This window comes from Oppia nitens, unplaced genomic scaffold (assembly GCF_028296485.1).
Source record: "Oppia nitens isolate AA-2021 unplaced genomic scaffold, nextdenovo-longstitch-racon4-pilon3 scaffold9_pilon_pilon_pilon, whole genome shotgun sequence".
Classification (NCBI taxonomy): domain Eukaryota; kingdom Metazoa; phylum Arthropoda; class Arachnida; order Sarcoptiformes; family Oppiidae; genus Oppia; species Oppia nitens.
Genome location: NW_026533253.1, coordinates 1,322,640 through 1,337,683, shown reverse-complemented (window position 1 = coordinate 1,337,683; position 15,044 = coordinate 1,322,640). Strand labels below are relative to the sequence as shown.

Sequence of the window (15,044 nt, the reverse complement as noted above, 5' to 3'; positions counted from 1 at the left end):
AATAAATTATTTGATAAAATTTGTATATTCATTATTGCAAATTATAATAATTGAATGATAAAGACTTTAAAAAAATATATATAAATTTTGATGTTTGTTAACTATTTACAGTAAATTATCTGTATATTCATCGATAATACTGATGATGAAGAAAATGCACAGTTGGTTGGACTTATCATTTGTTATGCTGTGCTATTAAAAACAATTATAGATTTGTAAATGACTTTTTACATACAAGACTTTTTTATATATATTTGTGTACAAATAGTTGGACTAATTTTGGTGTCAAAAGCGTTATAATATTGGGAGAGAGAGAGAGAGAACCCAATGACCGAAACATTATATCCATTGACATAACACTTGTTAATGACTTTATATATGCTTTTGGTTTTTTGTTTCCCAAACGCTATGGTTTTCATCCATTTGACACATAGATAGCACATACACACCAACTTATATGAGTCCCCACATTAACTGTCGATACATTACTTAGTCACTCATCAAACAACAGTTGATATCATTTTTTTGTTGTTATTTTGTTTGCTATTCATTTGACTTGTAATCGAGTGGTTATCACGGCTAACGTTCCCAACATTGCCTATATATATATAAATATATATATATATATATATATATATATTTCATACTTATATTACAATAAATATATAGTATTATATAACCATATAAATAGTCATATATTGTACAGTTGTTGACCTTTAACTTTTGAGTGGATGAGCGGACAGTTAGCTGACAATTGTGAGACCACTTAACACCCACACACACATACACAGACCATAACCACAATGAATACGAACTCAATTTTGCCATTGTTTTGGACAAACAGAAAACACACCAATAATTTGTTGGTCACCACTGATCAAGAGTTACTAAAACTTAATGCAAAATCAATGGACAAACTGTTTGCTGACAAATATGATACTCTTATGAAGTCTAATGACAACAAAAATGATAAGTCATTTTCTGGTTATAATTCAGGTAACAATTCGTTTGATTTTATTATTAAATGTATTTAAAATAAATAAATATTTTATTTTTTTAATTAAATTTGTTCTAATGCTATACATTAGATTCAATTTTTATTTTTTATTGCTTAATGTTTGTCATTATATAACAACATGTATTTTAATTTAATACTTTCAGTACATAAAACAAAAATAAAAAACCTATTTAAAGGTTTACAAAATTAGATTTTGATGACAATATTGACGGTATATACTGTATACTAAAACTTGTGTATAATTATTTGTATTATTTAAAGTTGTTGTCTATTAAATAATAAATAAAAATAATAAACAAAATAATTTATTTGTTTAGCATTGTTTGACATTATTTACAATATGTTATCAATGTATTTGTGAGTACCTTAAATTTAATTCATTAGTTTTAACAGCCAATAGTCAACGTTAGATACCATGAAATCACAAAATGTTAACTTTGAAAAACTTAAATAATATATAAATCAATCAATGGCTTGTGTTATATAACTTATTTATATAACGTGTGAATATACAGTATTAATAAATTTTAGTCTTTATTTTTCTTTCATAAAATAAAATAATTATTTTATTAATAAATAATTTATGAATAAATTTTAGTAATTATCTATACTTTATATAGTTTATAAATTATATATTTATTTTTATTTTTAAATAACTAATATATCTTAAACAAAATAAATTACTAGTATGGATAAATTTATACAGTATAATATTAGTTTTGTATTACCAATTATTTTTTCCTTTATACTAATATACATAATATTATATTATATAATTTGTATTGTCAACTATGCCCAGTAATATAATTTGTATTGAATCACAACAACAAAATTATATTTGTTTCACATAATAAATACCAATAAATGTGACTCTAATTTATGAGAGAAAACTTTGTGAGAAATGGAGTTTATGTGTAAATATCAATAATAGACAGTAAAGTATGTATGGATTGGACTTTATCTGACTGTATGTCCAGTTGTAGTCACTTTTCAATCGATATTTGAATGCATTTACTCTACATTTGTCTCTCTTTTGCATTTCTGTTGAATTCATTATAAGAGTAATACTAGTGCCGCACAAATACAACACAATCTACACTTTCCTCAAATACAAAGCTGACATCATTTGAGCTCAAAATTTCTCTCTCATCCCTACCTTATTCTTTCTCTTTTCTCTCTCTCTCTCTCTCTCTCTCTCTCTCTCTCTCTCTCTCTCTCTTAGTCTTCATCCCTGTCCTCCCATTCCAATAGAGGTTCATCTCATGTGAAGCCCTCATCTTTAAGTCCACCGGGGATTTCGCTTTCTCTCTATTGGTTTCTCAAATGCAAAGCAAAATTAAACCCAATTTCAATATCTCTCTCTCTCTCTCTCTCTCTCTCTCTCTCTCTCTCTCTTTCGGCTTTAATATCTATTTATGCATTCAATATATTTTACTTAAGTTGTTGTTTGTCTGCTATAGTAATTGCAATGACTATACACTGACTATACTTTCTTTACATTTCCAATTCAACGGAATTAAAGCAACTATTTTGCAAACACTAAGTCCAGCCAAACACTCAATATTAGCCTATTTTATATTAAATATTTTATTTTATCAATACTTTATTTATTCATTAATTTTATATTAATCATAGTATAGACATAATAACATTTTTTTAAATAAAAGAATAAATTTATCATATATTTATATTACTTATTTTTATTTAAAACTAAATTTTTAACAACAAAAAATTTACTTATATATTTTCTATGAATAGTTAGATTATCATTGAGGATATTTATTAAATTATATAAAAATTATTACCAATATATTTAATACAAAATATGTTAAATAATATAACATACAATTTGTTGTCTAACATTCTTTACATTTGTTTTTGACAAAACAATTTGTTTTACAGTAGTTTTATTTTGTGTCCTCGATATTCAATACGATCACTACTACAGTACTACATATATGTATATATATTGTATATTTCTGTCTACAAGTTTTTGATGTGTTGTTAGTGTTTATGCAAAGCTATGTCTCGTTTAATATGCATTTGTGACGACAACGGCATGTATTTTTGTACTGTATATTCAAATAACAGAACAGATAGCCATAGACACACACACATAGATATAGCATTGTCCACACAGTTGATAGCACTATTACCCGCACATACATGTATATAATTCACCCATTTTTGCATAGAGATGTTGTTGTCATGTCGTGGATGCCAACAGTGCTCTCTGAGAAAGTGATGTTATTTTTTTAAGGGGAAAGAATGAGATGCAAGACATGTATTGTTTGTGAGAGTGATATTCATAAAGAAAGGAGAAATGCATACAAATTACTTATATTGACATCAATTTGAATGAAAACAATTGGCACAAACTTTTCAGAAAATAGAGTCAGTAGTTGTAGTAATATTAAAGTCCAAACACTATTTTGTTAGGTCTTTCCTATCGTTAGGGAATAAGAGCCGTATTTTGCATTATTTGCTTCAATAGTTTACATAAAAATTGCATTTTTTTCTCTCTGAATATCCAATGGTTTTTTGCATTCAATGTTAAGGCTTAACAACAGTAATAATATTCCCAATAATTCTGATGCTATTTTCTCTCTCATTTCGATGTATACATTGTTAGCTAAACTTAGCGAATATGATATATTGTTAGCCATATAAATGCATTGTTATATGCAATATACTGTATATATTTTTTGCTGATCTCACATACATTTTATGCATACATACAAAATGATCATCTTTATTGATCATATTATATATACAGTATATACATATATATATCTTATATAATGAAATATGCTATAAAATATGCATTTTTTGTTGTTTTACTAATTTTCTGGACATTCACTTGTATGACATTTTCTGGGCATTAAGCTTATTGTGTATTAAACAAAAATTTTGTTTGACTTATTGTTTTAACATATTATAATAGAAATTGTTAAAACTATTAAATAATATTATATTATAGTCTGTATTTATTATTTAATTTTAATTATAATTTTAATTAGAGATTTTATCAACAAAAAAATCATTAAATAAATATTTGATTATTTGTAATTTAATTTATATATAATATCGTAAAAATTGTAATTATTAATAAATATTACTAATTATTTTTTATAATACATATAAAATTATCGTAAATTTATTACTAAAAAATTATTTAACTTTACTATACAAATAAATGGAAATTTTTATGATTTTAGTTTATTTTTCTAATAAATAATTTTATATTATTATATGATTAGCATATTGATTGAAATACTGTATTACTAGTAATGTTATATTATATAACTTATATAGTATAGTATGCATAAGTATTTTTTCATAAACACTATTATTTGTACAAAAAAAAGAAGTGTATTTTATTGCAAAACATAATATAATTTATTTTTTAAATGAACACAACATCTAATTCAGATACTATTATTTGATATATATATATATCAATACAGTATAATCAAAGTATTTACAAATACTGTACATTTGCTGAGTGAGTCAGTTAAGGTAGATTTAGGAGAGTAAGAGGGAATAGGGAGAGAGAGTTAGGGAGAGCACCTGTAGTTATTATACGGATGTAACAGCTAAGCTTAATGCATATGCAAAGTAATATTCGTGCCATTAATACGTATTGGTGTTTGTATGGTATGAGTGGATACAGTAATGTACAGTATATGGTTATACCCAGTAATGCAATGGAGTATCCTTTACGGCTAACTTCACAATTTAGCTCACAATTCAATCTGTTTTCTCTCAATATATTTTGCGAGTAATACTAATATATGCAGTACTCTCTGAAACTGCATTTCTAACAGTAATTCCTGAATCCCATTCACTATTGCCTTCCCGTTCCCTCTCATCCATACTGAGCCCTATTATTTGCATACGATATATATATATATATATATATAAGGCACTGAAACATAAACCATTACTAGCAATACTTGTTATTACATTCAATGATGTATTTACGCGATTCATGTGATGTCTATTACTACAACCTCACCAGTTATTGACCCATTGGTCTCATTACAGACTAAGATACTGATGTTATATACAAATTTGACTAATATTTTGTGACTAAACACACAGTTCTAAGAAATTTATTTAATATTATATTTATTTGTTGAAATTTTTATTATTATACAATAATATACAATAATTTAAATTTTGCAAATTGTATAATTATTTAATGTCGCACACATACAGCATTTGTGATAGTATTTATGAATATGTCATTAAATAACTCATTCAAATACTGTTCACACAGAAAGAAAGAAAGAAAGAGAGAGAGAGAGAGAGAGAGAGCACAGTAAGCTTTAATGGTTAGCTCACATCAGGCAAAGGCAATCCCTCTCTTGAGCCGTCATTATAGACATTGAGAGAGAAACCAAATGCTATTATTATGAGCCGAAACAGTCTATTGCTTACAACACTGGTATAAATTGCCACTAAAAATGCTCACTGTTTTTGATTAGTCGTATAAACAAATGTTTTTACATATATAAATTAAATATAACTATTACTATATTTTAAAACATCTATTTTTAATTATATAAAGTATTGCTAAGAATTTGTATATATAATATTCTGTACAATTGCCAACATTTAATAGCAAATATAATTTATTTCATATATATATTATTGATTGTATTAAAGTAGTAGAAGTCGTGGTTATCCCTCATTTACATCCTATGACTGTATGATTTTTGCCACAAAACGACATACAACTAGTATTATAACATATAATATGATAATAACGATCATCAATAGTGTGACACAATATGGTATTCAATAACAAAAAAATAACATGAATTTGCAAATGCAATGACTTTTCAATATATCATAGGATGTGATCGTCTTTTTCTGTTTGAAAATGTCTTGTGTTTTGCACTTTTTTTGTCATCAATTTCTTGACTATTCATAAATGTTATGAATTCACAGTTTTGTTTTATATATGTATGTAATTTATATGTAATTTATGGACGATTTGAATGCCATCAAAGTTGCATTGAATTTCTAATGCAATTCATCTTTTAAGATAAGTTTTGTTGAAAGCAATGAATAAAGTATTATAAATATATATAACACATCTGACAATTGATGGGTTATAATACTAGTAAAAAAGTGTTGAAAAAATCTTTATGTATCCACTGATGATATATTCAGACAATTCAATCAAATGTATCAAAAATAGATTTTTCATGAATTATTATTTTTCAATTTGACTGATTTGTATTTGAAATTTTATTACAAAAAAAAAGATTTTTATGCTATCTTATAATCTAATAATTTTATATACAGTATATATTCAATATATAAAAATTTGTATTTTTTTGCTAATACTTAGATTTACAAATCAAATGTCCACTCTATTTGTTCATTCATTTATTTATTTTTCTCTGTTTGAGAAATTTCTTTTTTAGTACTCTCTCTCTCTCTCTCTCTCTCTCTCTCTCTCTCTCTCTCTCTCTTCTAAATGATTGGACTTTTTTGGATTAAAGTATTTCTCTGTTATTTATATTTTAGTTTTCCATTCCTTACATACAATTCATTCCCATATATAATAGGAAAAAAGGACTTCAATTTAACATTTCTTTCTTTTTCTCTCTTATTATGGAGTTTTGTGTTTAGTATTCAATCTCTTTAGCAGAAATGCAGATAAGTCAGTGACTATCGGACCAATAGTTGGCAATAGTAATGATAAAGCAGAGCACTGGTAGATAAAGAATGACTAGTTTTAAGGAGAAATTCAGATAAAACTTGCATTGAATTAGAAAATAAATATTGAATTGACTTTATTTTTATTCCAATAGTATATTCTATTTATATGATAATTGCATTTTCATATAATAAATAGAAAAAGTTTTTTAGATTTTATTTAATAAAAAATAATTATTTAAAAATATTTATAAAATTTAAATTATAAATATATATTTTTTAATTTTAAATATATATAAATAATAAATATACGACTAGTACTATAAACACTAAAGTATTTATGAATACATTAAGATTAGAAAGCATTTGATTCGTTGCAATGAAAACACTCACAACTGATTCAGTACTAGTTATAGTAGATTTTGAATCATTCAAAACTATTTAAATATTATGCATATTATACTACTGTAGAAAAAAGGAGTATAAAATATTGATTTTTATTTTTAGAGTTAAACTCTACATTCAAATAACAGCCAATAAAAAAGTTTTCGGAACCGTTGGGTTGGAGTTTGTTATCTATTCAACCGATAACTCTTTCCCACACATTATATGGTTTTTTATATTATTATTTTCATTTGACTCTGTATTATCAGTTTGACTGTCAAACTATTTATGCGAAAATCTTTTATAAGTTATATACAATAATTTAGTTTCTCTCTCTTTCTCTCTCTCTCTCTCTCTCTCTCTCTCTCTCTCTCTCTTATTCAACAAATCTTTATTCGTTATCTCATAAAAAGGACAATGCATTTGCAAAGACAACTCAACGCAAACTTAATGAAAACTCATTTGCAAATATAAAAAAACACAAAACGATTGTTTAATGAAAAGTAATTTCCATGTTTTGACTTTACTATCAGTACTTTTATAGTATTGATAATCGAGTGGACTGTTGTGTTCATTAAATACCAGTCATTCACAGCACTGGCCGACATAATGACTAAATAATAAATAAAATAAAATACATTCAAAGTATGTGTTGTGTCTCAATGCGAAACACAGAATATAACAGTCTTTCCAATCAATAACTTTTAAATTGAGTACTAATTACACAACATATTAGTTTCAAATAGTGTTTGAAAATGATTTTTATTTTTAATCTATACATTTTGAATATATTTGCAAAATATGTTAAAAATCTACTTTTTTAGTTTAAATGTTTCAAATAAATCTTTTTAAGATATATAGTAATATGCTTAATTTTTTTTATTGAGTGCCAGTTATGAGATTATTATTTGCTTATAAATCTCTCTCTCTCTCTCTCTCTCTCTCTCTCTCTCTCTCTCTCTCTCTCTCTCTCTTTATATATATATATCTTATACATAAAAATATAATAAAATATAACAGAATATTTTTTATTTTTATTGAAATTGCTTTTTGAATATATATTTCATTATAACTTTTTTTTTATTTATATTCGCCGTCAAAAATGGCTATAAAAACTTTTGATTATTACTACTATATATATATATTGAAGTGATTGTACTGTCAAGTGATATATTGAGTGCATTTTGTGAGCAGAAATATCCCTCTAATTTAAGTGAAGCGCTGGGATGTGGATGTCATTTGTGATGCCATTTGTGATGAGACGCCCATTAATCTCAGTGTCCGACACTCCGACACATTTCCATTGATTTGAACGCAAACTACTGCCAACTTTGCATTTTTACTGTTTCCCTCACTTTTTCTCAATAACTGTTAAGTACTATACACTTAAACACCCACCACTAGCCCTGTGTTACATAATTCTTGGCTACACTTACTCACTCACCCGCTTCCCATCACTACACTCCTGACTCTCTCTCTCTCTCTCTCTCTCTCTCTCTCTCTTTGATCAAACAAAAATGAGCCCATCATAGTGTATGTTAGTCAACATAAACGTTGAAAAGTAGCACTTTTTAAACATATACACTCACACAGCGGTTAAATTAAAAGACTATATGGAAATATATATTGTATATTATGTCCACTTTTTTAAACACATATATTAATATATTTGGATATTCCAGTACTACTGTACTATAAATCCTAACGCTTGTGAAACCAATATATTTATATATATATATCTTATTGTTTCAGTTTTGTCGCACTATCAGAATATTCAAGTGATTCAAAATAAGTGAAAATTTTGTTTATATTTATATATATTATTTCTTTTTTTATGTATAAAATATGGACTTCTCATAGATTTTTGTGAAAATTTGGTAAAAGCCTCCACTGATCTCCACTTGAATAACATATCAATTTCACTTATAAATGCTTTGATAACTTTATATACATATATATATATCTAACAAAACTATATATATGCCAATGTATATGATGTACATTATAAATAGTTTTCATTTTGATATTTTTTATGTCCATTTCTTTTGCAAATCTTTTTTTTTGGTCTAAATATTTCTCTTTAATACTAAAGAGACTTTAATATTAAAAATAGTTTTTATATAAAAGAATATATAATAATTTTTTTCTGAATATTTTTCAAATAATATTTTGTAATATTTTCAATATATGTGAATATACATTTGGATAAATGGATAAAATTTAATTTTATATTCAATATAATGCATAGAACTATATTTTATATATCAATATAAAACATTACTGAGTATATTAAAAAATCTTTTTTAATAAAATAAAATTTCAATTCAATTATATAAATGTTAATCTAAAATTTAGCAATAAAAATATGTTAATAATTTATTTTAAAAATACATAAATATATATATATAATACTAAAATTACTGAAAATCAATATTAAGTTTTACATTATTATTTGGCGACAAAACAACTAATAAAATAATTTGTTTCCGCATACCAGTGCTTTGCTAACTTACCCTCAGTTTATGGCACCTTTTATATTATTTGTCGACTCCGACATTAATTGAGACTTAAGGGTATTTTGGAGGTCTGTATTTGGGATGGAAGAGGGAGAAAGAGAGAGAGAGAGAGAGAGAGAGAGAGAGAGAGAGAGAGAGATGGGAGGTATACAGTATAAAGTATATATTGTTAGTATTATTTGCTGTTACTGTTGTATTATTACCGGCAATACGGTATATGTCATGAATAGAGGCATATATACATCATAATCCGTCATAATCAGACCTCTCTTTCCTCTAAATATACTCGTTTTATATTATAATAGACAGTTAGATGAGAGAGAGAGAGAGAGAGAGAGAGAGAAAGAGAGATCAGGGATGTAATGAATGAAAGAAAAAGTGTTTGAGAGAGGGATGTAAGCCATGGAGAGAGGGATGTATTGTTCAATAAAGCCGTAGTGAGGGAAATGTTTGGCCGAAAAATTACTTGTCGTTTATATTACCCTCAAATGGTTCATCGCTTCATATTTGTCTAACTTTTGAGTCAAGTTTCGTAAAAATTATATATATTTTTTAATAATTTTATTTATAATAATATCATATTAATTATATACTGTATAAAAAACTTTCGATTTATACTCTTTTAGATTATTTTTACTTTTAATGTCTTATTTATTAGTCTGTTAACTGTTTGCCATATTATTATAAATAGATATTTTTTGCCTAAAAAATAGACCGCATATATTTGAGTTATTATTGTATGGATATTAAATATTTTAAACATTTCATTTACTACTTTATATATAAGTCATATTATCTCAATTCAGATTACGGGGAACCGGGAGAGTGTTATCCAACTTATACATGCTATAAGTTTTACAAGAAGCAAACAGTTGCACATAAAAAAATATAACTTCCCTTAAAATAACTTCTTTATATAATATATAAAAATAATACCACATATACAGAGAATATACTGTATTGTAATCTGAAATCAGACACACAATGCAAGAATGTTTTTACTTTTTTTAGCTATATATTTTTAAAAAATAAAATAAATATTAAGCATAACTAATTCATGCACCTGGAGCTTCTCCCTGTCCTCCTTCTCCTCCTTCTATTTTAAATCTAACTGTTCCTCGTTGTCCTCCTGTGTCCCCACGAGTTCATATCAATTGGTTTAATCCATACTATTTTTTTTATTCACAAAATTCTCTCTCTCTCTTTCTCTCTTCTCTCTCTCTCTCTCTCTCTCTCTCAAATACTGTTAAATGCATTTTTGAATTTGATATTCAATTTCAACAAAAATCACTCAAAAAAAACGCAAAAATCTCTTTTTTAGCATTAAAGCCAATTTACTTATGAAATGGTCACAAATATATTTTTATTTATTGATTTTTTTGCCACTCGTTTGGCGCACATCGAGACATACTGTTACTGTATTGGCAATAGTGATGCACACAAAAAAAGTACTGTAGTCTAGAGATTAAATTTACATATTATTCAAACTATCAGTAAATTTTAATATATTTATATATTGTTGTATTAAATATAATTTAAAGTAAAAGTAGATTTACTGTTTAGCATAGGACTACAAATTGAAATCGTCTGTAAAAAATACAGTAAATGAGAAAAAAAAACTTATGAAATTTTTTCTAATTTTTGGATTCAATAATAATTTTATTAAAGGTTCACAAAATAAATTTAAAGGCAATTGACTAACACCACCACTACATATAATAAATAAATGTGTCGACCCTTTTTCGACATTGTTGGGTCTGTATATACCATATAAATGATTGCTGTGTAATATTAAAAAAATACAAAACAAACCAATATTGCATAAGTCTAGTAGTGTTATTCCGGTGCCATCAATAGCCCAGTGCTACTCAAATGTCTGGTGTTTACGAGTACTTGGCTTACATTGAGTTGTATGTGATTTATTGAAATTGAGAAATAATCAAAAATCAATTTCACTCTACAATATATTGAATATATATATATTCACGATATTCACGGCATAAAGCAATAGGCATTTTTTTAACTGTTGTATTGTGATTACAATTTTTACTATCTGTAAGCTCTCTCTCTCTCTCACATACACACTTACTCCCATAGATATGGCAAGTGTCACTCTCATGCAAAGTGAGCGCCTGTATGTATAATGTCTTATATGCCTTAACCGTAAGATTGATAGAACGATTGACGTTTAGCAAAAGTCTGAGAGCACTGGTAGGTTCAATAGGCAGATTAGGTCATATATTATCGCACACAATCCATCTTCAAAATAACATTATCTTATCCGTCGTGTTGGTTATATGTGCCCTCTCAAGAGCACTGGTATGTTATATATTGTATATATGCTGTCTGTTCAATGAATGCGATGGCTATTCAGCTTTAATATCTTGAACTCCTGTATTATGTAATATACAATACAATACTATTTTTTATACATAAGAGAGCTGTTGTTTTGCACTTAAACTCTCATATTTCTAACTCTCAGAGCTATTACCATATTATATATATTCACATTTTTTGTTGATGTTTTATATCTTGTTTTGATTTGTTGTGACTTTTAATGTGGCTTTTAGTTTCATAAGTTTATAGCGATATAATCGCTATATATAATAGATAGAGAAAATCATATTTGATGATACATTAAATTATTTTTTATTATAGTTTTTACAATGTTACCATTTTGTTTTTTGTTACCAGATTTAACAACAAAAAATATATTTAAATTAATTTAGTATATTTTTTTATAAAATAAGTTTTTTAAAACAAGATTTATTTTACTTTTTTTTTGTTTCTGTATTTTTCAAAGTTTCAATTTGATAAAAAAAATCTATGAAACAGTTAAGCTTATAACTAATCACATTATCAGAGAAAAAAATAATTTGTTTTGAAATCTTATATTTATTTATTCAGATTATTTAGATTTGTAGATCACTTTACTTATACCGTATACGCATATAACTGAATATAAAGATATATACTATGTATATAGCTTTATTTATATATATTTAATGCTATAATGGTTTGAAATGTTAGTACTCTCACCACTACAACACTACAACTATTTTTATTCATTGGACAACACATTGAACATAAAGAGTGAGACATAAAATCAAGTTTTTATTTGAATGACACGAATCTAACATTGAATGTAATGACACTACAGTTTAGATATAAGAATATTCTGTGTGTTATTTCTTATTTGAATGTTTGCATTCGTTTGCTTAAACATTACTGTTATTTCACTAACCATTTGAATGACAAATACAGGAATATCTATCGCTTAGCATAAGTATCTATGTTTGACATCCATTTCCTGGAAAACATTTTTATGTCTGGAGTTTCCTACAATTGAATTTATAATGTTTCACATTTGTAAGCCATACAGTCTTTATCTATACTATATTAACAATTTTGATTATGGCTGTATAATTAAATTTTTATTTATGTTTTAAATTAATTAATAATTTTTTCTCAGTAACTCAATATCTCTGTAATATATCTTTACAAAACTAAATGTTTATCTAATCTACTTTATCATTGTATATGTTTGTATATATATATATTTGCATACAATGTTATATATATACATACAATAATTTTCTCTCCGATGTATTTGTCAAACACTCTTCAATAATAATAATATTATTGATACATAAGTGTTATGTCACTGTTCTTAACATACAAAAAACTTTCAATAAGTTTATCATTCAATGCATTTAATGTTTACAAATCGCTAAAAGAAAATTGTCTAAAAATTTGAGTGATTTTGATGAGAGAGAGAGAGAGAGAGAGAGAGAGAGATTTATGAAAATCTTTTCTCCTTTCAAAGGTTTACATAGGTTTATGATAATATTGAATACATACTGCATATGAAATATATATATAAAAAATCAAAAAATGTTAGTCTGACTGTTGAATAAACAATGTTTGTCATAAAGTCATGTTTATTAAAATATTTTGATTTTTTTCTCTCTCAACACAATATTTGTATTGAATTTTCACAACAACTTGTCTGCTATAATATAAAAAAATATAAATTTATATTTATATATATTGTAATATTTTTCTTAGATTTTATTATTTTTTTATTGTATGTCATTTTGCATTCAAAAATATTTATACTTTACTATAGAAATATTTTCTTAAAAAATACTATTTTGATTAACATATTTTTGCAAAAGTTTAAATTTATAGTATTTAAATGTTAATACAATATATTCTTATTGTTAAACAATTTTAATAAATTGTCATTAAAATGCTATATTTTACAAATAATGTAAATTATACATAATTTATTTTTATACCTTAGAATTTGTATAACTAATTTAGATTAAATATCTATTTATTTATCATTGATTATAAACAATACAATAACTTTTTTTAAAAATGTTTGATAGCACACATATAAATATAATAACTGCAATAATAAATAACAAATAAAATAAAATCAATAATTTATTATTTATAGAAACGGGAATGAATGGTGATTTGTCAGACAGAGAGGACAGTCGGTCAAGTGTTGATTCGGCCGATTTAGGTCACGACGACGATAACAGCCTAGACTCAGATAAAGCGCTTAATTTGGTTAGTATTTTATTTAAAGATTTTTTTTTTATAATTAAAACAATAATGAATGAAATCATTGATATTTCATAGGCCATGGATGACGAGCCGATAGACGCGACCGTAGGTTTAGTTCACAATAACATTCAATTCAATAACAAAAACTCAATGACAGCCAACGGAAACATGATTTCAAAGTTGGCCTCAAATCGGACACAAAATAAGAGTTTTAATGATAAAAATGCCACAAATAATGGTCCAAATTTTGGAACCGGTGGCCAACCCAACTCAGGGCAACTATCGCCCAATAGTTTTGCAACAGCGGCCGCAGCTCTGGCCACTGCTGCCTCTACTAATGGCATGTCTGTCAATCAGTTGCTGTCACAGGTATTTATAGTTTAATAATTAGATACAGTATTAATATCATTAATATTGAACCTTTATATTATTGTAATAGTTGATGGCACAGGCAGGTCAGCAACAATTGCTATTACAGGCCGGTTTAGCTCAACAGTTACAACAGGCATCCAAAGTATATAATTTGTTTTATTATAATTTGTAATTGTTTTTTTTAATAATGCTAACCGTTATTAATTGTTCCTAATTTAGCTTCCGGTGACAAATACATTGTCTGGTCTAAACACTGCCACTTCAGACCTGCAACAACTGCAACAACAGTTACAACAATTACAACAACAACAACAAAATCTACAGAATATTCAACCGTTACTACTATTGCAACAACAACAACAACAAAACCAATTGGGACAGTTGGGTCAGTTGGGACAGTTAGGTCAACTACCAGCTAATCTACAACAACTTCAAGCACAGCTATTACTTCAAAATCAAGTAATTTTAATTAATTTAAATAACTTAATAAACTAATAAAAAAA

General features: G+C 26.0%; 1 protein-coding gene across 5 annotated transcripts in view; it reads left to right on the top strand.

The window, feature by feature from the left end:
- The window catches only part of LOC128964841 (POU domain protein 2-like), a 111,980-nt gene that overhangs the window by 95,273 nt on the left and 1,663 nt on the right, over positions 1-15,044 (top strand). For 3 of the 5 annotated variants that reach the window (XM_054311487.1, XM_054311486.1, XM_054311488.1), the window contains 5 exons: positions 845-996; positions 14,057-14,172; positions 14,245-14,538; positions 14,609-14,683; positions 14,761-15,000. In XM_054311487.1, the coding sequence (XP_054167462.1) occupies positions 909-996; positions 14,057-14,172; positions 14,245-14,538; positions 14,609-14,683; positions 14,761-15,000 (813 nt within the window). In that variant the 5' untranslated portion in view covers positions 845-908. Of the gene's footprint in view, positions 1-766; positions 997-14,056; positions 14,173-14,244; positions 14,539-14,608; positions 14,684-14,760; positions 15,001-15,044 lie in introns of those variants that run through there. The other 2 variants (XM_054311485.1, XM_054311489.1) reach the window with 2 other exon arrangements.